The sequence below is a fragment of the Sinocyclocheilus grahami genome, unplaced genomic scaffold (assembly GCF_001515645.1).
Source record: "Sinocyclocheilus grahami isolate Dianchi unplaced genomic scaffold, SAMN03320097.WGS_v1.1 scaffold103.1, whole genome shotgun sequence".
NCBI classification, from domain to species: Eukaryota; Metazoa; Chordata; class Actinopteri; order Cypriniformes; family Cyprinidae; genus Sinocyclocheilus; species Sinocyclocheilus grahami.
In genome coordinates, this window is record NW_015505282.1 from 1113195 (window position 1) to 1140700 (window position 27506).

Consider the following 27506-nt stretch of genomic DNA (forward strand, 5'->3'; position numbering starts at 1 on the left):
AACATACATGAATAACCCCCATATAGCATACATGAATCACCCCGTAGCAGATCTATACAGGGGGAGGTAGAGGGTTTCTGAAGCAAGCTGCAACTGCTACGGTAAGCATTAGTCATATATTTGAAAGTTGAGCAGTGAGCTCATTAGGCCCTTTCGCACCGCTTTAGTTCCAGAACTAAACGTACGGTACTAAAGTACTGGGACGATTTTGCGCAAACTATTTCCCAGTACCATTTAAAGGGTTGCATTTGCACCGAGAGTGTGTACTAAGAAGTGACGTAAGCCGGTCGACAGCGACGTCATTTGTGCGCGATTTTGTATTCAGTAATACACTTTATAATATATAGATGCACATGTGATAAAATACGTTACTGCATGTGTAAAAATATATTGAACATATATTAACTCATGCAGTTTATACACACATATATGGAAATATATATTTCTTATATTTAATAATCATTTATGATATACATGTTTCATATTTTAAAATAGAGCTAGCTTACAATAGCTTATGAACACCTGCTCATAACAAAGCACTTAGTTAACAGACTGTGTTGTAAAATGCACAGCCATTATTTTGTAAATGAAGTAAAATAATTTACTACAATTTGGCTAATCGTCTTCCTGCCCACAGGCTCTATTCTTCTGCACAATGGTAACCCCACAAATGTACACATACCAGAAACCCTTTTACATTTCAAAATAATACAACATTAAACACTACAAGATCTTCCCCTGTATTAATATTGAGCAAAAACACATGACATAACACTTCATTTTAACATTTTGATTTGCCCAGACATAAATGTATTTAAGTAGATTTTGAGGCGCATTACCTTCAAAAATAAAAATAATCCACTGCGTCCTCAGCAGCTCAGATGTTGGGAGAAAATGAAAAAAGACTCTTATCTTCAGTCTTACATCCAAACACAGAACATGGGGATTGCTTACGAGACATTGTTGACGTTACAGTTGCTCAAGAGCGAGAAAATGAAGGACACCATTCAACTCTCTGAGGGCGGAAACTATGGCAATGCAGGGCTGTCAGTCAAAGGAGTGGGCGGGGCCTAAGCAACGTGATGTCATATTGCTTAGAGAATCAAAACGGCTAGTGAGACTGATTTGGTTTAATGGGAATTAAAAAATAAGGAGAGGGTGGATTTTTATCATTGTAGGGTGTGTAGGGTTGTGTTCACACACTGCCAACACACATTTAGGTTTTTAACACCATGTAAAAGTGAATTTTGCATAATAGGTGCCCTTTAAGTCAAGCTGGTCCTGAGCAGGAGCTAACCAGCTTAGGACCAGCTCATGACCAGCTTAAAGGGGTCATATGATGCTGCTAAAAATAACATTATTTTGTGTATTTGGTGTAATGCAATGTGTTTATGCAGTTTAAGGTTCAAAAAGCACATTATTTTCCACATACGGTACATTACTGTTGCTCCTCTATGCCCCGCCTTTCTGAAACGCATCGATTTTTCAAAGCTCATCGGTCTGAAAACCGAGGTGACGGAAATGTTACACCCCTTACCATATTGTGATGTCGTCTCCCGGCACGACGAGACAAAACCAATAAAACCCATTACAAACGAGGCATTTGTTGCATCCAGTGGGGACATAATTACTGATTATAATGACTTATACTGTGTTTTTACGTGTTGTGTTGCATCGCGCCGTGTAAACATAAAACCATGTCTGCATTTGTGATCGGAGAAATAACAAACAACAAGCACTAATCTACACTGCCCAAAACTCGCGTTTGAATCGTCAGTGGCAAATTCTTTAAATATGAAAACGTACTTGCAGACTAAGAGTCAGAAACGCCAGACTGTCCTTGCAAAGTTGGAACTGCCCCACTTTATAGAAACAGCCTTTGAGCACAGCATTGTAGGCTACTCTCCCAGGATCAGGAAACAGTCCTCCAAAAAATGAATATCTCCCACACATCTGAATATTTGGGTTGAAGTGTTCTGGAACAGTGTTGTAAATACAACTTAACCACTGATTTCTAGTTGTGTCCTCTTTTGGAAGACCAAACAACATAGTTTCACTTTCACAACGAAACACACAGCGTCACACACGACGGGCTAGAGTGAGCGGAGGTGGGCGGGCTTGAGAATGGCGCGACCGGCGGATTCGATGAAGGAGCGCCCGGCGGGCTTGCGGCAACCACATGTGACGACCCCGGGCTGGACTCCGCTTCGTCCACGATGAAAGCCGATCCGGCGATCCACAGCGTGAAGTTGATGTATTTCCTCACCGACCTGCACAGATCAGCCCTAGTCATTACGAAGCCATATCGTCCTCTTTTGGAAGGCCAAACAAAGTAGTTTTGCTTTCACAACGAAGCACACAGCGCCTTCACGACATGGCGGCGGCATCAACAATACTACAGCGAGAATAAAAGTTACGCCTCCTTTCTATGCGTGAACATTTGGGCGGCGTTATGCAAATCTTCCCACATAGTGAGGTAGATATGTGGGGGTGTGTTAGAACGAGCCGTTTTAGGTAGGTGTGGCTGACTCTTAACTTTTATAAAGAATATCTCTTTGGATTTGAGACTTTAGTCTTTGCAACTTTACAGATCTTCTTTATGCACCAAGAGCTTGTAACACTCCAAAGAGAAAGGAAAAATTTAAATCGCATCATATGACCCCTTTAAACCAGCTCAAACCAGCTACTATGCTTCAAAACATACCTAACCAACATACACTGTTCAACAGGGTAGTCTTTTGGTAGAGCGACAGTTTGAAGAGATGTGCCTTGCTAAACAAATTAGGTAGACTTTCAGCGTTTTTTGTTACCTATTTGAATAACACATGGTTTTACTGGCCAAAACATTTGAAGGATTATGTTGCCCATCGAGAATTGATGTTTGTTGTCTTCGCAGTAATGCAAGAACTGGGCCAGGTTCCTGCAATGTTTAGCTTTTTATTATTTTAAAACCACAAAGATAAGAAATGCACTCTTTCATTAGATGAAATATCCCACCTTTAATAGTTGAGTATATTTACAGTACAGACCTTGTCAGAGGGCAAATAAATAAATAAAATAATTGTTCATTAATCATAATCAAGGTAAAATGTTAAATTAATTGAGATTTAGATTTTACGTCATATCGTCCAGCCCTATGTTGACATTGTTTAATCCAGGGGTGTCCAAAAATCCTGATCCTGAATGGCCAACAGCCTGCAGAGTTTAACTCCAACCCCAATTAAACACACCTGAGCCAGCTAATCAAGGCGTTATTAGGCATACTAGAAACTAGAAAGTTGGAACTAAACTGCAGAACACTGGCCAGAGATTGTCTTACTACAGGGAGATGAGAGGGTCTGTATTACTTACTATTGGAGAGAGCGTAATGGCTAACTTGGATCACGTGTCCCTTCATAACCAATCACATTACAGCCTTGATGTCATAAAATTTCAGTCAGAGTTGTACGGCACTTAATCGGCGTTTACGGATAGCATAGGAATGAATGGGAAATGTCGTAAGCTGTATCCCATCTCTCACAAAAAGTGACTTCTCTTAGGCATTTTTTCGGTATGAACTCTAAAAATAGTTCAGTCCAAAAGTATTGTTTAGTGTAAAACAGGGGTGGGCAAACTTTTTGACTCCAGGGCCACATCAAGTTTTCCACATTAAGTGAGGGGCCGCATAATATGTTTATGACAAATGAAGCTTTGATTTATTTATTTATTTATTATAAATTGACACTCACTTACTACTGTACTGTATGTATACATACATGGCAGTTCTATTCTTGTACCATATCTACCTATTTTTTTGTGAGCACTTTATGACACACAGATAAGTTGCATTGGTGTACAAGTCGATTGATGTGTAAGACACATTTTAATTAAAATCCTGTAAATTTAGCAATGTTCAAAATAGAAAAAAAAGAATGAAAATCTTAGAAAGAAAACAAATTATAGTGGCATTTTCTATAAACATATATTATAAATGCCCAGCCTACATATTTAAAGCTAAAGTGATACTAGCAGCGTGGTTGCTGGAAAATGCACAATACAAACTCAAAACAAACTCACTTGCCTTTTCTCATCCGTCACCCATCCTAATGTGCGCGCTTTGCACTTGACCTTGATTGCTTTATATAGCCTGTTTCAGATCAAACCTATTTTTTTTCAGATGAAAAAAAAAAATTATAATCCAGAAGAAAACAGTAGGCTACAATATCCATTTTCATAAAAATGTGTGTGGAAAACAGAAGAAGAAAGCATATCTTTGCAAGATAAATTACAAATTCGGGCCACCACAGGAGTGATAGCGGGCCATAGTTTGGACACCCCTGGTGTAAAACATGCTGAAGATTAGCCGATAGGCTGTTGATTCATTAAATGTTGAGCTGTTTCCTCTAAAAAGCTGTTTATTCAGTGTAGTGAAGCCTCTCCTCTATTGACATCCATAGAAAAAAAAAAGCCTATGGTCTCCTTTCTGTTAGCATTAGCTGTTACGCTTTTTTGGCTAATGGTTGCAGGCTTGTCTCTAGTGGCTTTGCACTGGCCCTCCAAGACCGAGTTTTGACAACCCTGGCTTAGTGCGTCGTGGCCTATACATAAGATGAGTGAATTATAGAGTTTGTTTCTGGTCTCACACAGAACAATACCATCCAGATGTTCTCTGTGGAAACGGTAACAGTAGAACTGTGTGTGTTTGTGTCCTTCAGGTGCGTTAGAGCAGACGTGTCAGCGTCATACCCGCCTGTTAGACATCCACGTGGAGCAGCTGCAGTTTAACGAGCAGCGTTTCCACCAGCTGGAATCCACTTCCTACGACGGGAAGCTCATCTGGAAAGTGCGTGACTATTGGCACCGGAAAGAGGCCGGCACCCTGCTCAACTCGACCCCTCTCTACACCAGCCGTAGCGGCTACAAGCTCAGTGTGCGGGCTTACCTCGCCGGGGAGAATTCAGGGAGAGGCACTCACCTGTCACTCTACATCACGATAATGCGCGGAGACTTCGACTCGCTCTTACCATGGCCGTTCAGACAGAACATAACATTAACACTGCTGGATCAAAGTGGCTCGAGGAACCACCAGACCAATACTTTCACCCCCGATACCAACAGCGATAGCTTTCATCGGCCAACATCTGATTCTAATGTGGCCACGGGTTTCTCGAGATTCATATCCCACGGCGATCTGGAGGCCCCTCGAAATGCCGTTTATGTGAGAGACGACACGCTGTTCATCAAAGTAAAGGTGGACACAACTGGATTAGAGGACTTGTAGCCTATGAGAAAAACTCATTGTCCCAAAACAGTGTCCAGGATTCACTGGAGGGTCATTTAATACCCACTTGAAGACATTTGTTGTAGTAGCACTGGTTATTATGTTTACATGCACAGATTTTCATCAATCTGAATCGGTTCAAACCAGCTGAAGGTGTTGAATGTATTGCTCTTATGTGCCATATTTATGAAATTTCAGTTTGGATGTGAATGAACAAAATTCTGCACATGAGAACATTATCGGTCCTAAAACATAACCTTTTATGATACTGATTATTTCTAGCCAAGATCCATGTCTGCTTAATGGTCTTTGTCTTGTCGGAGTGAGTGGCGCAGATCAAAGCACACCGAGACCGGACTCGAGTACTACAGCTCTAGTAACTGCCATATTCAGAGTCAGGGAAAGTTACTTTTAAAAGTAATGCATTATAATATTGCGTTACCCCTTAAAACGTAACTAATTGTGTTACTTAGTTACTTTTTATGGAAAGTAATACATTACGTTACTTTTACCTTACTTCGGCTTGGCTGGGCTTGCTTAATTGTTTTTTAATAACAAAAACCCCAAAAGTTATATTTTTAGCAACTGTGAAGGCACTTTTACTCCAAAAAGTGAAATTAAGTAGCTTGCGTTACTTATTTGAAAAATTGTCGCTCGGGTATTTCGTTGTAAATTTAAAAGTAATGTGATACTTTTACTAGTTATTTGAAAAAAAATCTGATCTGATTACGTAACTTCTGTTATTTGTAATGCTTTACTCCCAACGCTGGCCATATTCTAACATATAAAAACACATTTGCTTACCTAACAAATGAAAGAAGTAAAGTTTATTCATGTTCTCGCATCACCATGTTTTTATATTGTAGTGAGACGCACATAAATGTGCCGTGCAGACTTGTGCATTACACGACACATGTATGCAAGGTATTTTTTAATCCAATTATGGACTGCGCTCAATTCAACCATTTATTTCAGACTGAGATGAGAGTTTTACGGTTTCGCTGTGAGAAACTTGGTGTAAAAATACTTTTTAATGTCATTTCATGCTTGTATTCAAGTTGAGTTAAACTGAGCTTTGTTTTCTGTTGCTGGTAAACGTCTCATCACACTTACTGAAGTCATATCAGTTTTTTGTTGGGAAACCTGTTTTACAATAGTTGATAAGTACCACCTACATTAGCAACCACAAAGGACACCGTAACTTAAAACTGCTATCAACGTGTGTTTATGCTAAACACTGTTAAATCTGCATATCAACATGCTAAATACAAGGTAGCAGATCTCTGTGTGGAGCACTGGCTGTTGTCAGACAAAAATCTCACAGGATTATTGCTGGAAATGTAAACTGATATTTCCTACTGACACACTACAGCAAAAGATAGAAATAACTGACTTAAAACCATTTTTTAGCTGGTGAAAATACTAGTGTTCTAATGATTTTGGCCACCACTGTATAGTTTTTATTTTACATTTATTTTTATCGGTAAAGTAAAACGTGTTTGCAGTTGTGGTGATTAAATGAAAAGCAAGTGCATTTCGAAAGATCATAATTCACACTTAGACCACATTAACACACATTGTGTGTATGTGCAATACAATACATTTTCCTCTCAAAGCATGTCATCTTCAGATCTATTTCCAGTGTAAAATCCCATAAATGTCTTCACTTGAACCAAATTAAAACCCCCCGGTATTGTACAGACCTACACTGTAAGTGTTTGTGCCCAACCCTCAAGTTTCAACGTGAAGTATGACACTGACACAAGCGTATAAATAGGTGCATTATTACAGGCAGGCAACGTGACACTGGCATGGGTGCTCGTGCTTTGTGTGGTGAATGATGGGACAATAGGCGCTCATATGACGATGAGCCCCTCTGGCTATTCATAGCTATCGTCCACAGCTACGTCTAGCTGTTGTCGGCTGGAGTGTGTCTGTGTGCAAGTGATTTCAGGAAAAAAACAAACAAAAGAAAGCTCAAGATGTGGAAACGAGAAAAAATTTGGATGATTAAGCGTAAGTGTCAAATTTTGGATGCATGAAATGCCATTGCATGTGGTGGAGATGGACTGAGCATCAGAACCTGTTGGTTAGATTAAAACAAAAACCACTAACACAAAATGTCAATTTTGTGTGGCGTTAGTGTAGAGGTATTTGAGACTTCACGTCTCATGTCTGATTTCTGTTTCAGCACCAACTGAGCACCCAAAGGAGTCAAAATACAGGCCTGTGCTGGAGGTATTCCCCTTCACAAGTACACCAAACCCATTTACACCCAGCTAGTGGAAAGTCCCGTACTCTTCTCTGTTTGTGGACGGAAAAAAAAGAGTGCTGCCAGGCAGTTGCATTGTTCAGTGATCTCGAATGGATCGCCACAACCACGTCCTCTCACTATAGAACCTTGACCATTCTTGGCAAGTTTGAGACGTAGTTTGGTTCAAAACAGGAATGCTCGTTTCTAATGCACAATGAACACTGTTCACATCATGATTATAATATTTTATTAAATACTGAAATTATCACTTTTAAAAAATCATTTAAAAAACTTATTTTATTTAAAATATCTAATTATAACTTTAAAATAAATTTTAAAAAACTATATAGATGTTTTTTTTTTAAATGACAAAAACACAAAATTACTAAAACTTTTAACTAAAATAAAAACTATAATGGCATCTCATCTGATACTAAAATAACACTGGTTCACATATTTACAATGTTATAATTTGATCATGATAAAAATTATTACTAATAAAAATAACTCTGACTGCACCGAAAAGATAAGTCTTCAAAATATAATTCTTTATTAATTAAACTATAAATTGACATCAAAAAGCAAACTGACATCAAAAACTTGACATTGATTAAATTGAAACTGAAGTAATATTTGACATCGAATCGATATCAAGGTGCCCGCTGTCGGTTGTCTTTTGCCTAGAGTTTACTCCCCCGTGACCCAATGAGCAGGTTTAATCTAAAGAGAAGCTCCCCTAAAGACGAGTTCCCAAACCTGGACAGAAACCACACCCTGATGGGCCGGATCCTCAACCTGCACATGTACACGCGCCAGTTCAACCGGGCAACTGAAAGCGGCGTCATTTTTGATGATATCATACGCCCCGGACTTGAAGATCCGGGTGAGTTGTTTTGTGTGTGTGTGTGTGTGTGTGTGTGTGTGTGTGTGTGTATTTGGCAGTATGAAGTATCGAAATTTCATTCTCACGCATCTGTTCACTGGAGATTATGACTCATTCTATAAATTGACAGTCCGTGTAAGTTACAGCTACATGGCTGCAGACTGCGGAGGAATGAAGCTATCTCTTCTCTGAATGAATGTACACCCACTACCCTTGAAGAGGGGAATATATCTAATACATATACTAATACAAGTCATCTTCATCATGGGAAACCTTGTGAAAAAGAAGTAGGCCTACATATTAGCATACTTTAAAAATGAGTAATTTTTACGTAAATAATGTGTGAACTGACACTTTTCTGACACTTAATGGCATGTTAATTGCAATTAGATGAACATTTATTGTAGTTTACATTTATATTAAATGCAATAATTAGAATTTTAGACTGCTTTTGACCTAAAACTCAATGAATTAAAATGTACTTTAAAGCAAGTTTTAATTTGACATTATTATAACGTGCACGTTTTGAAAGTGTATTAAGATTCAGTCATGAAAGCATCTCTCTTTAAGCAATCTTAAGTGGCCTTTTATTTCATTAATATTATATGCAAGTATCATTTTTAAAAATATACTTCTAAAATTTAAGTGCACATTCAATACAACTAAGTGCACTTACTTTTTCCGGGGGATTGCATTCATTTAGGTTTCAAGTTTTACTTTCCCTCTGGGGGCATTTGGTAACAAAATTGACTAATACACAGACACACACACACACACACACACACACGTACATTGGGTTTCCATGTTTTATGGGTTTATTCCAAAGGCGTAATGGTTTTAAACTGTACAAATTGTTTTCTGTTGCCCTACACCTAAACCTACCTCTCACTTTCTGCATCTTTAGATTTTCAAAAAACTTCATTTTGTATGATTTATAAACTTGTTTCCTCATCATGGGGACCAAAAAATGTCCCCCACAAGGACAATGATTTCTGGATTTTGGCATCTTTGTGGGGACATTTTGTCCCCATAAAGTAAGGTTTACCAGGACCACACACACACACACACACACACAGACACAGACAGACAGACAGGCAGAGAGAGACAGTCACAGTAAGCACATGTCAGAAGAGACTCACCTGAATATCAGGTTCTAGTTTCTATGTATCTGTGGACCCCTGGTGTTCTATGAAGGTACTACAAGGGGTCCATTGTCTATTTAAATTATGTGTTTAAAAAAATGATTAATTATACTTTATTTAATTATATTATTAATTAACATTTTTTAAGTATAATATTTTATATGTATTTTTTTAATAATCTGGGTTGGAGGTCCCTGGGGGGGAAAGGTTGACAGTGTTTGTAAGTTATGCATTTTTTTGCCATACTAAGTCTGTGAAAGAAAAGGTTGTGAATGAACTTTTTGATGGCTAAGTGAACTTTTAGTCTAGAGCCACACCTTTCTCTCTGAATAAGAAATAAGAGATGAACCATAAACAAATATGAATCATATTTGTGTTGGTAAACTCTAGTCTGATTTTGTCTGACAGGTCAGTCCACTGGACCGAAAGCAGTGGGCTGTTTAGCAGGGGATGCTCAGTCATATATTCTGTTCTGTGACTTCTTTGACCATATTATCGAGTCTTACCATGGCTACAAGGTCACCACTGACACTGTTCAAGAGAGCGACTTCAATTATGACAACCTGAAGGTAAAAAAATAAAAAATATCTAAGGACAATACCTCATCTCAACAATGAGATTAAATGGAGACCAAATGGACAGACTATGAAATTGAATATGAGATTCAATTTCACATCTCGTGATTTTAACCACACCAAAATATGCAACCAAAAGTGAGTTTGAGATCATCAGTTTTATAGCTCCATTACTGACAGTAAGTGTTACATTTTAGTTTTAGGAAAAACCTCTGAGACATAACTTCATTTAGTCGCTCATTTTCCTCTCAGTGTAAAGTTTGTGATTGTAATATAGTGACGAGATCTGTAGAATAGAGCAAAATCTGTGGTAGCATGGTATAGATGTATAAAAAGTGTGTTTATGTGTGTAGGGTGGTGATGACTTTGATCAAGCATATGCTATGAGTTGTGAGGTGACTGCAGGCCGCAGCATTGAGGACTACTGCTTCCCCACACACTGCAGCAGAGGAGAGCGCAGACAGCTCTTCACACTAGCCAAAACAGGTACTGCATTTGATCACGGGTCTAAGTGGATGGATATATTTTATGCTGCTAATATAACATGTTTTATAGTTTTAGAGCAGCTGGGTGAGGATCTGCCTGGAAAGCTTTACTCCATAGATGAACTCAGCCACGAGAGTGAAGATCGCAGGGCTGTGATGGACTCTCCACCATTGTCTTTGATAAAGATCAGTGTGGCTCGTGACTGGCCCGATGCAAGGGCCCTGTGGTTGGTTAGAGTTCACAATTTATGGTTGTATATGCTTGCATCAGAGCCATTTATAGTATGTTTTTGCCTTGCAATCAGGTTAAGTGAGGATGGGACCCTGGCTATTTGGGTGAACATGGAAGACCATCTGAAACTGGTGTCTTACCGAAGTGATGCCTGTTTACAAGAGGCATTTAAAACGATCTGCATCAATGTGCTGAAGGTTAATTCTGATGGACTACCTCATACAATATCATACTGATATATTTTTTAGCAAAGAAAAACGGTCTTAATATTGAACCCTGAGGCATGCCATAAATATTTGCTATATATGGTCTATTCTGCTCACACTAACAATCTGAAACATGTTTTTATAGATGGAGACACTATATAAGAAACTGAGACATCCATTTATCTGGAAGCCTCACTTGGGCTGGGTGGTCAGCTCACCTGCAGAGGTCGGCACAGGCCTGAAGGCAAGCGTCACAGTGAAACTGCTGCATCTAGCCGAGAACAAACGCCTGGACGACATCCTGGACAGACTACGACTTCAGATGGAAGCAACTGGTATGGTAAAACTCATTAGAGGATCTGTAGTGTAAAATCATACAGCACATCAGCCACAGTTTAACATAAAAATGTAATTAGGCTGCATCCAAATATAGGTGCATTTTTCACCTTCTAATATATAGATTATAAGGTATTCAAAAACCAGTAGGTAAAAATGACTTCCCATTAGGCCACAGGAAATGAGTTATGAATGCCAGTGAAGCGATGCAACTGATGCTGTAGGACACATTACAGTGACAACATGATGGATGTAGTACGTCCGGATTAAACTCGTACTACACACATTCATACTATATTAAACACACTTTTCTTTAACAGTTGTGAAATAAGTATATATTTAAAAGAGGTACCTACTCAGAGAGTATGCGATCTTGGATACAGCTTTATTTTTCTTCTGCCATGGAAGCCTATAGCACATGTAAAAGGTGGTGAAATTTGGAACACTGATGGTGGTCCAACTTTTCTAGTGGCAACTTGAGGGTGTCTCTTATATTTTCTAGTGCCACCAACGGTCCAAATTTTGACATAGCTAATAACGTTTCATAACATTTTCATTAAAACGTAAAATTTTTGCTATTCCTTCTACAAACTTAACACATTAACCGAATTCTGCTCAGATGATCTTCACACCAAGATTGTTAAATCAAATCCTCAAAAAGATGACAGCAAGGACAAATAACATTTTAATTTGTCGTGCATAAATTATATTGTAGCTGCCACTGCTATATTTTCTGTATTTCCTTTTGTACATCAAAGGAAACTAACTTCATTTAGTTGCTACTCTGAACAAACTCATTATTTGTATTTAACGTGCAGGCTGTCTAGGCATCTACAAAATCAGCAACCTGCAGACCATTGGAGTTAATGAAGTGGAGCTGACCCAGCTAGTAGTGGATGGGGTCAAACTTCTCATCCGAATGGAGAAAAGACTGGAAAACAACAGTGGCATAGATGACCTGGTACCTGCTCAGAAGTGAAGTGGCCATCAGGAGGCTTGTTTTAGTGAGAACCGAAATCCCATTGCTCTAAAGTCTTCTGTTCTCATCAACACTATGATGAAAAAGGGACTTTGCAACACGTTTTCTTGATGTTCGTAAAATGTTGTTGATGCTAGTTGTTTGGTGAATCTCATGAAGAAACGTCTAGATTGTATTTCACCCTATTCTACATAAAGACAATGAAGCCTATTTTACGCTTATTACAATCTCCTCACTAAGCCATTGCAGACACATTGCCTTGAAAATGTCACAATACAGACTTGCAATAGTCTTAATTCTCTTTAATATGTAATATTTAATTTTTTCTGGGTCTGAAATATGACCTAGGCGATTCATTGAACTGAAAACTACATTTAGGATTTTCGCTGCATTTGAGTTTACCGACTCCTTTCACAGTCAGCAGTATTTACTGCCTGTATATCCTAAGCATATATGATCATCTGCAAAACGGAAGAGCACAATGTTCAGTTTTCAGCTGGTTATCAAGAACAACAAAAATACATGATGTAATGATTGCAATGAGGTATGCAATATACTTTAAAAAAGGACACAAGACGGTTTAGTTCAAAGACTCATTTCAAGTAAGCTTTAATGTGCTCCAGTGGGACTGAACCACAGTGGCCCAAGGGATTTTTCCGCAAAAAATGTACAGTACTATGTCCAGAGAATAAATGGGACGAGTGTGTGGAAGAGTTTAATTGCATTTTTTGGAGATCCTCAGCCTTCAGCTTGCTTCCCATCCAAACGGTTTCATCCATACAGCCTTTAAAAAATTAAAAAATAAAATGTACCGTCACAAAAAGGAACATCACAGTTGACATTCGAACATTCACTGCCTCTCTGAGCTTTAATCACAGCTTTACCCTTTAATATTTTTAGCCACTAATCCTTTTTCCTAGCAAACTTGACCTAATCTTCCCTTAAAAGTGTGCAGTCACAACCTCTTTAGTCAGCATAACAGTAAAACAACAGACAGCATTGCACATTTAACCTTCGATACTTCAGTACAAAAGAACTAGTACGAGAGGTCGTAACCCATCTTCATCATCATCACCACCACCACTTATTACAAAACAAATAACAGTTTACAAAAAAGTGGGTGGATGAATTTCTACAGTTAATAAAACAGGAAGGCATAAAATGGCTTAATAAATAAAAGTCTTGGAGTTGAAGCGTGTCTTGTTTCTGGATTTCAAAGGAAAATACACGGCTCAGTGTTCTGCACTACAGCTCCATGATGTTAGTCTCACTCTATGTTCTGTATGGAATGTTAATGTCGACGTTCGTTTACGAATTTCTAGCCGATTTGACCATCCAAACCATCTGCATCTGGGAAACTCACTGCCTTCTCTACAAAACACGTACTCATTAATTCTGATGTTATGATCACATCTAATTCTCACTCTGAATTAAAAGGATAATTCATCCAAAATGAAACTTCTGTCATTATTTACTTGCCCTCGTGTCCTGCCATGTATGCCGTTATTTAATTTGTAGTTTTTTTAAATGCACATTTTCAGTGATTAACAACTTAGCCATACGTTACACTTTGTGTAACAATTCAAAATCTATTGCACAGAATTTGCAGTGTGTGGATTATCATTATGGTGTTTTATCATTTTTGGCGCTTAGTCAGATAAAGCTGCATAATTCTTCAAAATGAAAAACAACAACATACAGGCTTGTTGTGACCACATTGAAATGACAGAACGCCCATTGTTGGATCAACGGCCCATTTAAAAACAAATGTTGATAAGTAATAAAAGAACTGTTAAAACTGAGTGGTCTCAAAATCTAAAAAAAACAATTAAACAACTAAACGGGTATGACACATTGAACATAATTTTTATGTACAGAGCTCAATAGTGACTATACAACACCTCCACGTAAGTAGGCTGAAAGTCTTGTATTATACAACTCTATCATTAATTCAATACAACAAAAACATTCTAGATCTTAACTGTACATGTGGAAAAAGTCGGTTTAAGATAATTTGCTCGACAGATCTCTGTCCTGCCGACCCTGAAAGGGTTTTGATATTATTGCAAGATGGTTGTTTTAACCAGGTGTATATCAAGAGGTCATGAAGATCAGGCTAGGGTGTTTTTCCTCTTTTCGCATTCATATTTTCTCTACTACACATTACAGCAGAAACAGTAACTCAAAATGCTGCTCAAACTTCCTGGCCAGATTCCTTTTTTAGCGTTCCCTATAGATGTGTATTTTTTGGAACTCTTTGCTTACAGCTTGAGCTCATTGGCAATTTTGGAAGCGATGTTCTTGAAGGCGATGGACGTCCCCGATATGCGTTTGAAGCGCACGCCGTTGAGAGACAGGCGGGGCAGTTTGCACACCTCCATCTCCCACTGGACGAGACTGTCCTGCCGCACGTCGCCGTGCACGCAGAAGAGCAAGAAGCGCTCGCGCTGCTCGTAGTCGCAGTTGTTGGCATCCAGCACCTTGCGGATTTCTCTCATCATGTCTCCCGGCTCCATGGACGAGGTGGTCTTCATGCTCCAGGTGAAGCGCAGCGATCTGGGCTTCGAGTCTCGGCCTTCCTCCTTGGGTTCTCCGGATCCGCTTCTGACGACCAACACAGAAGCGTTCAGAATGTCAGATTGACTCTCATCCCAGATTAGAAACATGGCTGTGAGTTAAGGCTGTTTACACTAAGGACAATAACAATAAAGCTAAAGTTGTAATAATCACTCTAATTATATGAGAACAGTACTACAGCTATACTGATAATGACACAGAAGAACAGTATCATTGGAATCACCTTTAGAGAGATTTTTTCCAGCTGATGAATGCTATAAACATCAATAAGAATCCACTTAAAAGAACATATGTGAGCCTGGAGCACAAAACTAGTCTTAAGTCGCTGGGGTATATTTGTAGCAATAGCCAACAATACATTGTATGGGTCAAAATCATAGATTTTTCTTTTATGCCAAAAAACATTAGGATATTAAGTAAAGAGCATGAAGATATTTTGTAAATTTCCTACTGTAAATATATCAAAACTTAATTTTTGATTAGTAATATGCATTGCTAAGAACTTAACTTGGACAACTTTAAAGGTGATTTTCTCAATATTTAGATTTTTTTTGCACCCTCAGATTCCAGATTTTCAAATAGTTGTATCTCAGCCAAATATTGTCCGATCCTAACAGACCATTCATCATTATTTATTCAGTTTTCAGATGATGTATAAATCTCAATTTTGAAAAATGGACAATTAAGTGGTCCAGGGTCACATATTTAATGAACAACACATTATAGAGCATTGTTCTATGCACTAATAATGTTATTGTTATTGGAAGTGCAAATAACTACAGTCAGGTCCGGAAGTATTCAGAGATTTTGTGCTTTTGCCTTTATACACCACTACAATGGATTTGGAATAAAGCAATCAAGATGTGATTGAAGTGCAGACTTTTAGCTTTATTTTAAGAGGTTCCACAAAAATAGGACATTTACCATTTAGGAGTTACAGCCATTTTAAGCAAAGTGCCTCCCTTTTCAGGGACTCCATAGTATTTGGACAGCTGACTAAGAAGAGGTTAATTGTCCATTCCCTCATTACTTCAAGACAAATTAAGCAGATAAAAGAGTTGATATGAGGTATCAAATTGGCATTTGGAAGCTGTTTGACTGGTGCTACCAATATGAAGTCCAAGGAGATCTCGATGAAAGTGCCATCATTTGAAAGCTGAAAAACCAACATCGATAAAAGAGATAGCAAAAACCTTAGGTGTGGCCAGACCAACGGTTGGCTACGTTCTTAAGAAGAAAGCAAGCACTGGTGAGCTCAACAACATCAGACCACGGAAGACAACTAAAGTGGATGATCGCAGAATCCTTTCCTTGGTGAAGACAAACCCCTTCAATATCATCAACAGAAATCAAGAATACTCTGGAGGAGGTAGGCACATCATTGCCAAATCTACAATCAAGAGACGCCTCCATGAATGTAAATATAGAGGGTTTACAACAAGGTGCAAACCACTGGTAACATTCAAGCACAGGAAAGCAAGATTAGACTTTGCCAGAAAACATCTAAAAAGCCTCCCATGTTCTGGAATAAGGTTCTTTGGACTGATGAAACCAAGATTAAATTGTACCAAACTGATGGGAGGAGAAAAGTATGGTGAAAGAGAGGAACAGCTCACGATCCAAAGCACACCACATCAAGTGTCAAACATGGTGTCATGGCATGGGCACGTATGGCTGCCAATGGAACGGACTCACTGCTGTTTATTGCTGACAGAAGTAGCAGGATGAATTCTGAGCTCTTTAAGGCTATACTCTCTGCTCACATTCAGTCAATTCTACAAAACTGATAGGACGCAGATTTCACAGTGCAGATGGATAATGACCCTAAACATACCACGAAAGCAACTCAAGACTTTTTGAAGGCAAAGAAATGGAATATTCTTCAATGGCCAAGTCAGTCTCCTGATCTCAATCCAACAGAGCATGCTTTTCTGTAACTGAAGACAAGACTGAAGGCAGAAAGACCATGAGGTGGCTGCAGTGAAGACCTGGCAAAGCATCTCCAGGGAGGAAACTCAGAATTTGGTGATGTGCATGGGCTCCAGACTACAGGCAGCCATTGGCTGCAAAGGATTTTCATCCGAGTATTAAAATTGTGCTTATATTTACAATTATGTCACTTTGTCCAAATACTATGGAGCCCCTGAAAATGGAGGTACTTTGCTTAAAATGGCTGTAACTCCTAAATGGTAAATCTCATGTTTTTGTGGAACCTCTTAAAATAAAGCTAAAAGTATGCACTTCACTCACATCTTGATTGTTTTATTTCAAATCCATTGTAGTGGTGTATAAAGGCAAAAGAACAAAAACTCAGTCAGGTCCGGAAGTATTCAGACACTGACTATGTTAAAATAACAGGATTTTCTGCTATTTATACTACTTATTGCAAATAGTGGCAATTATCTGCACCTTAGTATTGTAGTCCATTATAAAACAGTATGCAATAATAACGTATTGAGTGTAAATGATAATTTAATTCAAATGATTAAATCCTACCTGATTCTTTATTTTATTTTTACTTAACTTTTCGATTATTTCCTTCTTTTTTTATTGAAAATAAATGCCTTTCCGAAGTGATAAGAGATTTGAAAAAAAAGAAAAAAAAAGTTTGGCAGAAGGTGGATTCGAACTCGGGTCGATCGAGTCAAAAAGACCACGGCATGCGCAATTCCACCTACGTGACTGGAGCTGTTTAAGATGATCGTCTTTTGTAGTGGTGAGTAGACCAATCACACGTTGATGGGCGGAGTTAGTGTAAATTGCTTCTGCCAACAAGGTGGGCTATTTAGTGTAAATAGACACTCCGTATAGTTATCGTTATCGTTGCGAACAAGTCTTTAACGGCTGTTCACACCAAGGATGATAACTATGAATTTGTATTAATCGTTTAATGCGAATAGTGAAATCCACACTACAGCTATAGCGGTAGCGACACAGATGAACGATACTGTTTAAATAACTTTCAGAGCAATTTTTCCAATTGTTTTTCCAACAATTAAAACAATGACAGCCAATTAGAATCCATCTTTTAAAGATCTTCAGCACTTACTGTGCCAAAACTTCAGAGCTCACTTAATAAACAATTCTATCAAAGCTGGTTTGTACACTAATATAGTCAGTATTATGATTTCATTATTGGTGTGAAAAGACATTTAAGGGCCATTCACATCAAATATGATAATTACAGTTTTAACAATTGTTAAAATTCAGAGAATAGCAATGTACACACTACAACTATAAAAATAAGGACAGAGGAACGATATCATTGTAATGACTTTCAGAACGATTTTCCAACTAATGAATAATAAAAACATTGACAGCCAATCAGAATCCATTCAACTTTAAAGTGCTTGAGCTTTTAAAGAGGCAGACGACAAAACTGCAGTAGGCACTTATAATAAACAATTTGATCAAATGTTGGTTTGAGCGCTAATTTAGTTATCATTGTGATTATTATTATCAGTGTGAAAAGACCTTTAAGGGTCGTTCACATCAAATATGATAATTATAACTACAAAGTTTTAATAATCACTCTAATTATATGAGAATAGCAATGTCCACACTACAGCTATAACGATAACGACTAAATAGAACAATATTGTTGGAATTACTTTCAGAACAATTTTTCTAACCGAAGAAAACATTGACAGCCAATCAGAATTCATCCTTAAAAGTTGGCAGACGACAAAACTACAGTACGTGAGACGTGGACAGTAGTGAAGTACTTTTACTTTACTCAAGTAAATTTAAAAAGTATCTGTACTTTATCTGGTACTACACTTTATTTTTTTAGAGTGTTTTTCTTTAGAGAACTTTTACTTCACTACATTCCAAAGCATAATATCGTACTTTTTACTGCACTACATTTCATGAATAAAATATTTTATCTTTTTTTTTTTACCTTTAACACTTAAGAACATTAAAAAAGTATCACTTTCTTGTACTCAAGTAAAACTTTGAACTATTTTTACTCGAGTAAAAGAAAGAAAGTACTAGATTTCTAATGCAATTAAGTATTAAATGATATTTAATATGAAATGTAGTGCAGTAAAAAGTACAATATTATGCTTTGGAATGTTGTGAAGTAAAAGTTTTCTAAACAAAAACACTGATAAAGTACAGACACTTGAAAAATTCACTTTTAAGGCAGAGTAAAAATACTTCACTACTGTCCGCCTCAGAGTGCGCACTTAAAATAAACAAATTTAATAGCACGTTGGTTTGTACGCTATAGTTATCGTTATGATCGTTGTTAGTGTGAACAGACTTTTAAGGGCCGCACTAAGCACGATAATTATACCTATAAAGTTTTAAAAATTATTAAAATTTTCTATTAATAGCAAAGTCCTCTTCACAAGTACATACTGATAATACAAAGGAACAATATGGTCCAAACACTTTCAAGAGTGATTTTTTTGGTCAATCAGAATCTCCTTGAATTAAAGAAGTTCAGCCAGACAACATAACTGCATTGTGCGCTTATAATAAACAGAATATTACCATCCATTGTGTGGATGCAAATAAATGTGACCCTGGACCTCAAAACTAGTCTTAAGTGTCAATTTTTCGAAACTGAGATTTATACAAAGCTGAATAAATTAGCTTTCCATTGATATATGGTTTGTTATGATAGAGCAATATTTGGCCGAGATACAACTATTTGAAAATCTGGAAGCTGAGGGTGCAAAAAAATCAAAATATTGAGAAAATCATCTTTAAAGTTGTCCAAATTAAGTCCTTAGCAATGCATATTACTAATCAAACATTAAGTTTTGATATATTTACGGTAGGACATTTACAAAATATCTTCGTGGAACATGATCTTTACTTAATATCCTAATGATTTTTGGCATAAAAGAAAAATCTATAATTTTGACCCATACAATGTATTGTTGGCTATTGCTACAAATATACCCCAGCGACTTAAGACTGCTTTTATGCTCCAGGGTTATATATTGTTATAGTTATCTGAATATTTATTGATTTTGGTGTAAATGGGCCTTTTTTGGAGCAACCTTACAAAACCAATAAGGTGTGTGGAAAAAAAAACTTTGGCCAATAAAACTAAAACAAAACATACAGTACATTAGACCCACAATTATATTTTGTATACAGTGGGGCAAAAAAGTATTTAGTCAGCCACCAATTGTGCAAGTTCTCCCATATTGGTTGCTATTAGACATCTGCGGGATGATGTTGGATGTCTGTTTTTGCTTATTTGAGTTAAGATATTTCAGTATCAGTGCATCCTAATTTAAATGGACTGCGAAATGAGCAAGGTTGTTTAGAGGGTTGAAATCTGTGTTAGAAAGACAGAAGACGACTCCCAATGATTAGAAAACATGCAAAATACACCAAACAATCAGAAATCTCAAATACTGTACATTGGTTATCTGAACCATTTAAATCAACACAGACTCTCGTCGACTGACCTGAAGGGGCAACAACAAATACCCCACAAGCAACAATCTCACATAAGACAGAGGATCTATAAAAACCTCACCTCAAACTGTACAGCCGACCGTGGGCCTCTCCTTCACTGGGTACCCTTGGGAAATATCAGAGGTCATATTGAGAAAACAGTGGACAGCTAAACTATAAACCATAGATTAGTACAAGTCTGCATCTCTAATAGTAACAAGACAACGGTTTCTAGGCAATCGTAAACTGCTTATAGTTTAGTCCTGTTCACACCAAGAACGATAGCTATAACGATAACCGTATTAGCGTTCACACCAACAAATGGTAACATGCTGTTTATTATAAGTGCGCCGCAGTTATGTTTTCCGCCGTTTTAAATGCTTGAGTGCCTGTAAGTCTGGTGGACTTTGATGGGATGTTAAAGTTTTCAATCAATTGGCAGCTTGAAAAAAAGTGAATTTTTTTTTCAAACCAGTTCTGCGCAAACTCCACCCACAGCCGATTTTAAAAAGCCAAAATGTCCCAATTCAGAGGGTGCATCCTTTGAAGGCCGATTGTGTCACCGTGGTGCGACGAATGCTGTCTAACAATACAAATTCACAAATGTAAGATTAAAAAAAAATTCTAAGCCGTTTAATGTTGAAATCCTACCGAGATGCGATTTTTACTCATGTACAGAAACGGACTAAGGTGAACATATTTAGACAGGTTGTGAACCCCGTTTAGTTTTAAGACGGTTGAATATCTCTCAACCTACAAACACTACAAAAAGTCCAGTATAAACACTAGATTAAAAAAGTTTTTAAAGACAAACTTTAGGTTGGCTTGAAAAAGCCTAGCCTGAAAGTTTAAAGCAGTTGTAAAAGCCTGAAGTTTGAAAATTTAGATAGATTAGATAAATGTTGATAACATGCTTCTAGCATGAATAGCATGTTTTAGCATGATTAGCCTGTTATAACATATTGCTAGCATGATTAGCATGTTACTAGCATGTTGTTAAGCATGATTAATAAGTGACTAGCATGTTGCTAGCATGATTAGCACGTTACTAGCATGTCGCTAGCATGTTTCTAGCAAGTGACTAGCATGTTGTTAGCCTGTTTCTAGCATGATTAGCATATTACTAACATGTTATTAGCATTATTAGCAGGTGACTAGCATGTCACTAGTATGACTAGCATGTCACTAGCATGATTAGCAAAATAACTAGCATGTCGCTAGCATGTTTCTAACATTATTAGCACATTATTAACATGTCGTTAGCATGATTAGCATGCTACTAGCATGTTGCTAGTATGATTAGCAAGTTACTAGCATGTCACTACAATGTTTCTAACATGATTAGCATGTTTCTAGCATGATTAACATGTCGCTAGGATAGATAGATAGATGAGTTTGAATGAGTTTGAATGGATTAGAAATAGTACATAGAAGGCAAGTCTGATTGAGTGTAATGGGCTTCAGTGTGTTTAGATTTGAATTTTGATAGTTGGAGTTTGACGGAATGTTCAGACGAGCCGAGACTTTTAAATGCAAGTCTATGGGAGTTTTATGATTTTTAATCTTAATTTTTATGAAAACCATAAGTCGGATCAGTCTGAAAAGATAAAGCACACTTAAGCCCTATTCGCACGAGATTAGTATTATCTGGGGACCTTGTGTGATTTTGAAATTACCCCCCCACATCTGAATTTCGTGTGGTGCATTCGCACGGGATAAGCGAAGCCTGTGATTTTACTCAAATTTACTGACTTATCTCCCGGATACCCGGATGTCAAGGCTTTGAGAGTCCCGTTTATGGTCCAGATGGATTTAAAAAAAAGAAACTAATATAGTTTCGTGCACTGTGTCATTTATATTTCACCATTTTAAAATAATATCTCAAGCTTTATGCTTGATTTATTTGTAACACATTAACCTCAAAACCTTTTCAGCTTTCTCTTTCTGCAAATTGTAAGGTGTAGCGATATGATGACAGCACCCAGAATACTATCAAACACTCCAACGCAGCTCCATTCTTCGCGGAAGATGGATAAAAAGGCGCACAGGAAACAAAAACCTCAAAAAATGATATGCACCCCACCAAATGCTAGCCGAATCACAGAGATGCCGATTCGCACGGGACTAATATTATCACAGCACAGGCGTTCAGCGAAATATGGTAGGTCGTTTGCGGGGGAATTTTTACTTTACAAATTACAGACATGGCCGATTCGCACAGGATTAAGATCACAGACAACCTCCGCAATTATTACAAATGACTGGAGGTCACCTGGAAATACTAATCCCCTGTGAATAGGGCTTAAGTCCGATCAGTCTGAAGAGCTGGGCTGGGTTTGGTGGTTCTAGCTTGAAAGCTCTAGGAGGAGTAGCGTTCAGAAATTTAGTCTAAGAAAAATAATAAGAAAAAGCTTAAGTAGCAGATCAGTACTAGCATCCTTGGCTTTCTCAAGTCAACCTAATTACTGCCGCTCGTCACCTGCAGCTGTCACAGTTGCTAGTTAACAAAATCAATCCTAGACCGTCCCGTATATTAATGTTCGGTCCGACCTTCACAGCCTTCAAAGTCTGTGTCCTTCGAAGGATGCAGCCTTTGAATTCTGATCACGGCAAACAGTAATGCTATCTATCAGGACATCTTCCCAACACTACACTGAGGTTTAGGTTAAAGGTAGGGTAGGTGATTTGGTTCAAAAACATTTTTTGTTACGCTGGTTGAAAATCTCTTCACAGCCCGATAGCAATCAATAAGTTAAGTGGTCTAAATGTATTTATATCATCTGTGGAAGGCATAGGACTATAAAATGTTCCCTTGGCTGAGGGCTACTATAGGCTGTCCTACCTGAATATGTATGTATGCATCAACGTACGTATTTGCATACCTTCACGCTCCCTGTTCGCACAGACATTATACCTCATCAGCACGTTGATTGCGCTATTGCAGACCGTGCGAGAATGGACGGTGCTATTATTGTAATATTAAGCACTCTGTGCTGCAATGTTTTGTCACCGGTGAATGAGACATGAGGTAATCTGACAGCATTGCATGTGTTTTGGAGGCGTGGCTTTGGAGAGTGATTTTGCAGGGAGGGTGGGATCTTATACTTTCAATGCTGACCTCTCTGAAATCGCCTACCTTACCTTTAAGGTTAGGGGTTAGTATTTGTTTCAGTGTTTTGTTGGCAATCCGCACAGTGAATAACATTGCCAGTGAACTTCAGAACCAGCTGGAGGCGGGGTTTGCGCTGAACTGGTTTGTGGAAAAATAAATGTGTAAAAGACTGTCTGAAAATAATTCCAACGACGTTGTTTCTCTGTGGTTATCGTTATAGATATAGTGTAGACATCACTATTCTCTTACAATGATTATTAAAACTTTATGGCCATGGTTAATATTTATTTCAGCATTATGTAGGCAATCAATACTGCGATGACCAATCAGAATCTTTAGAATTAGCTGGTTTGCGCTAAACTGCCTTGTGAAAAAAACACACAAACAAAAAATCAGTGATTCCAACAATATAACAGTAGACATCATTATAATACAGAGATTCATTCCAAAGAGGAAGGAAGGGGAACGGGTACAGGACCATCAGCATTCAACAGATTCAACCAGACTACAGCTAAACACCAGCAGTCTCCACAGGTAACGTCTGAGGGATGGTGGTGACGGATGCACAGATCATTAGTAAGAAACACACGGGTCGACAGGAGTCTGTTTCTGAGGAGAAGGGTGTGTGAGGACAGATTTCCACATGTTAGTCAGATGGGAAATATGTCAAACTATCGTCCCCTACCTCGCCGTTCTGAAAGACAGAGTTCTACAACACAAACAAACAAATGTTCAAAGCCTGGACCCGAGACCTTTAGGTCAGCCGTGAAATCTGAAGAACACACGAACGAAAGTGAAAATGACCTTACATACTTATATGGGAGATTAATTTGTCTATAAATACACTATGGATTTATTAAAAAACTTAAATGATTGGTTCACCCAAAAATATACATTTACTGAAATTTACTCATACTCAGGCATCCAAGATTAGGATGAGTTTGTTTCATCAGATCTGTAGCATTGCATCAGTGTCTTAGCACTGGATGCCCTGCAGTGAATGGGTGCCGTCAGAATGAGAGTCCAAACAGCTGATAAAAAAAGTCCAATATATATGGCCAAAAGTCCATAATAACACTTACTCCAGTGAAAAAGTCCATCTCCTGTTGTCCCTCACATCAAAATCCACCCACATATTTGTTTAGAGCTGTTTTGGACTGATTTTGATTGTAAACGGTTCTTGATTTCTCTCCTGATTCAGACGAGATGACTTTCTCACTGGAGAAAGTGCTATTATGGATTATGGACTGCCAGAAACAATGGACTGAAGTTAAAAACATCTTGATGGATTTGTGTCTTACAGACACAAACATTTTAATTTCACGTGTTTGTAATAGACGTTAACTGATGGAGTGGAGTGGTGTGGATTACTATGTGGATTATTGTGATGTTTTTATCAGCTGTTTGGACTCTCATTCTGACGGCACCCATTCACTGCAGAGCATCCATTGCTGAGACACTGATGCAATGCTACATTCCTCCTAAGCTGATGAAGAAACAAACTCTTCTACATCTTGGATGGCCTGAGAGTAAGTACACTTTCAGCTAATTTTTTAATTTTTATGAACTATTCCTTTAAATGTTTAATTCCTGCACTAGTGTCACCAAATGAAACTGCAAACAGACAGTAGGAGGCAGGTCTGAGAGTGATGTTGATTTCAGCTGCAGCCAGCTGCCTGATCAGCTCACTTTGCACAGTGTCCTTCACTGTCTGCAGCACACTCAAGAGTCAATGCAGGCTCAGCACGGAGCGTGAGGGTGTGTGTGTTTGTGAGGCTCTCTCTCTTCCACACACACACTCACACTCACACTCTCACACACACACACACACACACACACACACACACACACACACACACACTGCAGTGTAGGGCCTTAGCTGTTAAAGAGAGACAGAGAGACCTACTGGTTTGTAAACAGTGTAAAAAAGTGGTACTCAATCAGGGGGCCGGGGTCCACTAGCACACTCACACACACTCTCACACACACACACACACACACACACACACTCACACACACACACACACACGCACACACACACACACACACACACACACACACACACACTGCAGTGTAGGGCCTTAGCTGTTAAAGAGAGACTTCCTGTGCTACTGGTTTGTAAACAGTGTAAAAAAGTGGTACTCAATCAGGGGGCCGGGGTCCACTAGCGGCCCTCAGCAAACTTCCAAGGGCGCCTCAAGGTGATGTCATTTAAAGTATTAAAATACTTCTAACTTAACTGAGAAGATTTGAATTCTAAAAAACACTATAAAAACAATGCATTAAATGTATAACTTGTAAACTGATACACAACAAAGTTTTGGGGGCAGTAAGATGTTTTTGAAAGAAGTCTCTTGCGCATCAAAGCCGCATTTATTTGATCAAAAGTACAGTAAAAACAGTAATATTGCGAAATATTACTGCAACTGAAAATATGCTGATTTGCTGCTCAAGAAACATTTCTGATTATTATCAATGTTAAATATGTTTGTTTGTTTGTTTGTTTTTTGCGATTTTTGCTGAAACTGTGATACGCTACACTAAGTTTTGGGTAAGATAAAAAAAAAAAGTAAAAAAAAAAGATTTTTACTTTTATCCAGCAAAGACACTAGGGATGTAATGATTACCGGTTTGACGATAAATCATGATAAAAACACCCCACGGTTAGTATTACCGTTTCATATTTTAATTATCACTATAACCGTATTCACAACGGAGGATAAATAAATACTGTACTGCACAGGGCTCCAGAGTGCGACCAAATGGGCGCATTTTGCGATAATTTTTTCTGCCGGTGCGACTAAATTTTGTGACCACCGCATTGTTTAACTCATAAGCGCTGCATTTCTGTTGCATGTGAGAAACATCAAACGGCAAACGAAACTGAAAGGATAACGAAACCGTGTGACTCGTTTGAGCTGCTCAGCGCTAGAGTGTAGAGCCTGGTTTATACGATGGATGGGTTTCATGCTAAAGTAAAGTAAAAGACCGCTTCTTAAACCAAAGGTGAACATGTTGGTATTCTTGTGTGTGTGTGTGTGTGTGGGGTAAATAAATGATTTTCTTTTGAATCTTTCTATTCATCTAAGAATTCTAAAAAAATAAAACGTATCAGTTTCTACAAAAGCAGCAAAACAGTTTTCAACATTGCTAATAATAAGAACCATTATTTAATAACTGAGCAGCAGTAATAATTGATCATAATGAAACACCAAATCAACATATTTCTGAAGATCATGTGACACTGAAAACTGGAGTAATGATGCTGAAAATTCAGCTTTGCCATCAAAGGAATAAATAATATTTTAAAATATATAAAAACAGATACCTATATTAACTTATAATAAGAATATTTCACAGTATTCCTATTTTTACTATATTTTTGCTCAAATAAATGCAGTCTTGGTGAGCATGAGAGACTTCTTTCAAAAACAATGATAATTATGATAATTATTCTGAACGTTTGACCAGTACTGTAATCCATCATTGTTGACCTGTGTTTGAGGTTTTCAAAGCTTTGGCCCTTTACAGCACTGCAGGCCATTCTGTTGAATCCTGACCTGACTTCCACACAAACCTCAGGAGGCTGTAAAGCAAGTGCACAATCAGGACACGTGCAGTGATGGATCTAGAGACTGACCTCCGCACAAACTTGGAGGTGAGCTTGCTGATGAATCCGGACGAGGTTCCCCTGCGGGCCTGGGCGAGAGCGCCCGTGTCGTGGGACAGTGAGGGCGATGCGGGAGGGCCGTTGTATGTGGCGCTGCGGCGGTCTCTGAGCTGCGCCCCGTGGAAGGTGCTGCGGCTGGAGGTGCCCCGAGGAAAGCGGGTCCGATCTGGAGTCATGCTGCTGATGCTGTGAGCCGACGGAGACGTGGACGGAGCCCTGGAGCCAGAGCTGCTGACAGATAAACAGTGATTTAATATATATATATGTATATGTGTGTGTGTATATATATATATATATATGTGTGTGTGTGTGTGTGTGTGTGTGTGTGTGTGTATACAAACACCATACCAAAAAAGCAGTGACAGTGTACATAT

The 27506-nt window shown here is 38.2% G+C and overlaps 3 protein-coding genes across 7 annotated transcripts in view; 2 read left to right on the forward strand and 1 right to left on the reverse strand.

Annotated features, from left to right (window-relative positions):
- The window catches only part of LOC107588441 (TNF receptor-associated factor 5-like), a 15149-nt gene extending 9497 nt beyond the window's left edge, over positions 1-5652 (forward strand). The window contains exon 11 of the mRNA XM_016276535.1: positions 4695-5652. Within this exon, the coding sequence (XP_016132021.1) occupies positions 4695-5260 (566 nt within the window). The 3' untranslated portion in view covers positions 5261-5652. The remainder of the gene's footprint in view (positions 1-4694) is intronic.
- Positions 5653-7056: 1404 nt separating this feature from the next.
- On the forward strand, positions 7057-13468 carry LOC107588442 (creatine kinase B-type). Its single transcript, XM_016276536.1, has 9 exons — positions 7057-7276; positions 7452-7498; positions 8199-8397; positions 9948-10108; positions 10468-10600; positions 10670-10826; positions 10905-11028; positions 11183-11372; positions 12192-13468. The coding sequence occupies exons 1-9, from the start codon at positions 7243-7245 to the stop codon at positions 12350-12352; spliced, it is 1206 nt and encodes a 401-aa protein (XP_016132022.1). The 5' UTR covers positions 7057-7242; the 3' UTR covers positions 12353-13468.
- Positions 12932-27506, reverse strand: part of mark1 (MAP/microtubule affinity-regulating kinase 1) — a 69535-nt gene continuing 54960 nt past the window's right edge. Inside the window, exons 16-19 of one of the 5 annotated variants that reach the window (XM_016276528.1) lie at positions 27103-27360; positions 20433-20477; positions 14618-14956; positions 12932-13136 (exon numbers count right to left, since the gene is read on the reverse strand). In XM_016276528.1, the coding sequence (XP_016132014.1) occupies positions 13124-13136; positions 14618-14956; positions 20433-20477; positions 27103-27360 (655 nt within the window). In that variant the 3' untranslated portion in view covers positions 12932-13123. Of the gene's footprint in view, positions 13137-14613; positions 14957-20432; positions 20478-23869; positions 24072-24147; positions 24172-27102; positions 27364-27506 lie in introns of those variants that run through there. The other 4 variants (XM_016276527.1, XM_016276529.1, XM_016276531.1 and 1 more) reach the window with 4 other exon arrangements.

Coding starts and splice junctions, on each gene's coding strand:
- LOC107588442 (XM_016276536.1), top strand. CDS start 7,243: ATGTGGAAACGAGAAAAAATTTGGATGATTAAGC. Junction 10,601..10,669: donor CTTCACACTAGCCAAAACAG/GTACTGCATTTG, acceptor CATGTTTTATAG/TTTTAGAGCAGCTGGGTGAG. Junction 11,373..12,191: donor ACTTCAGATGGAAGCAACTG/GTATGGTAAAAC, acceptor TTTAACGTGCAG/GCTGTCTAGGCATCTACAAA.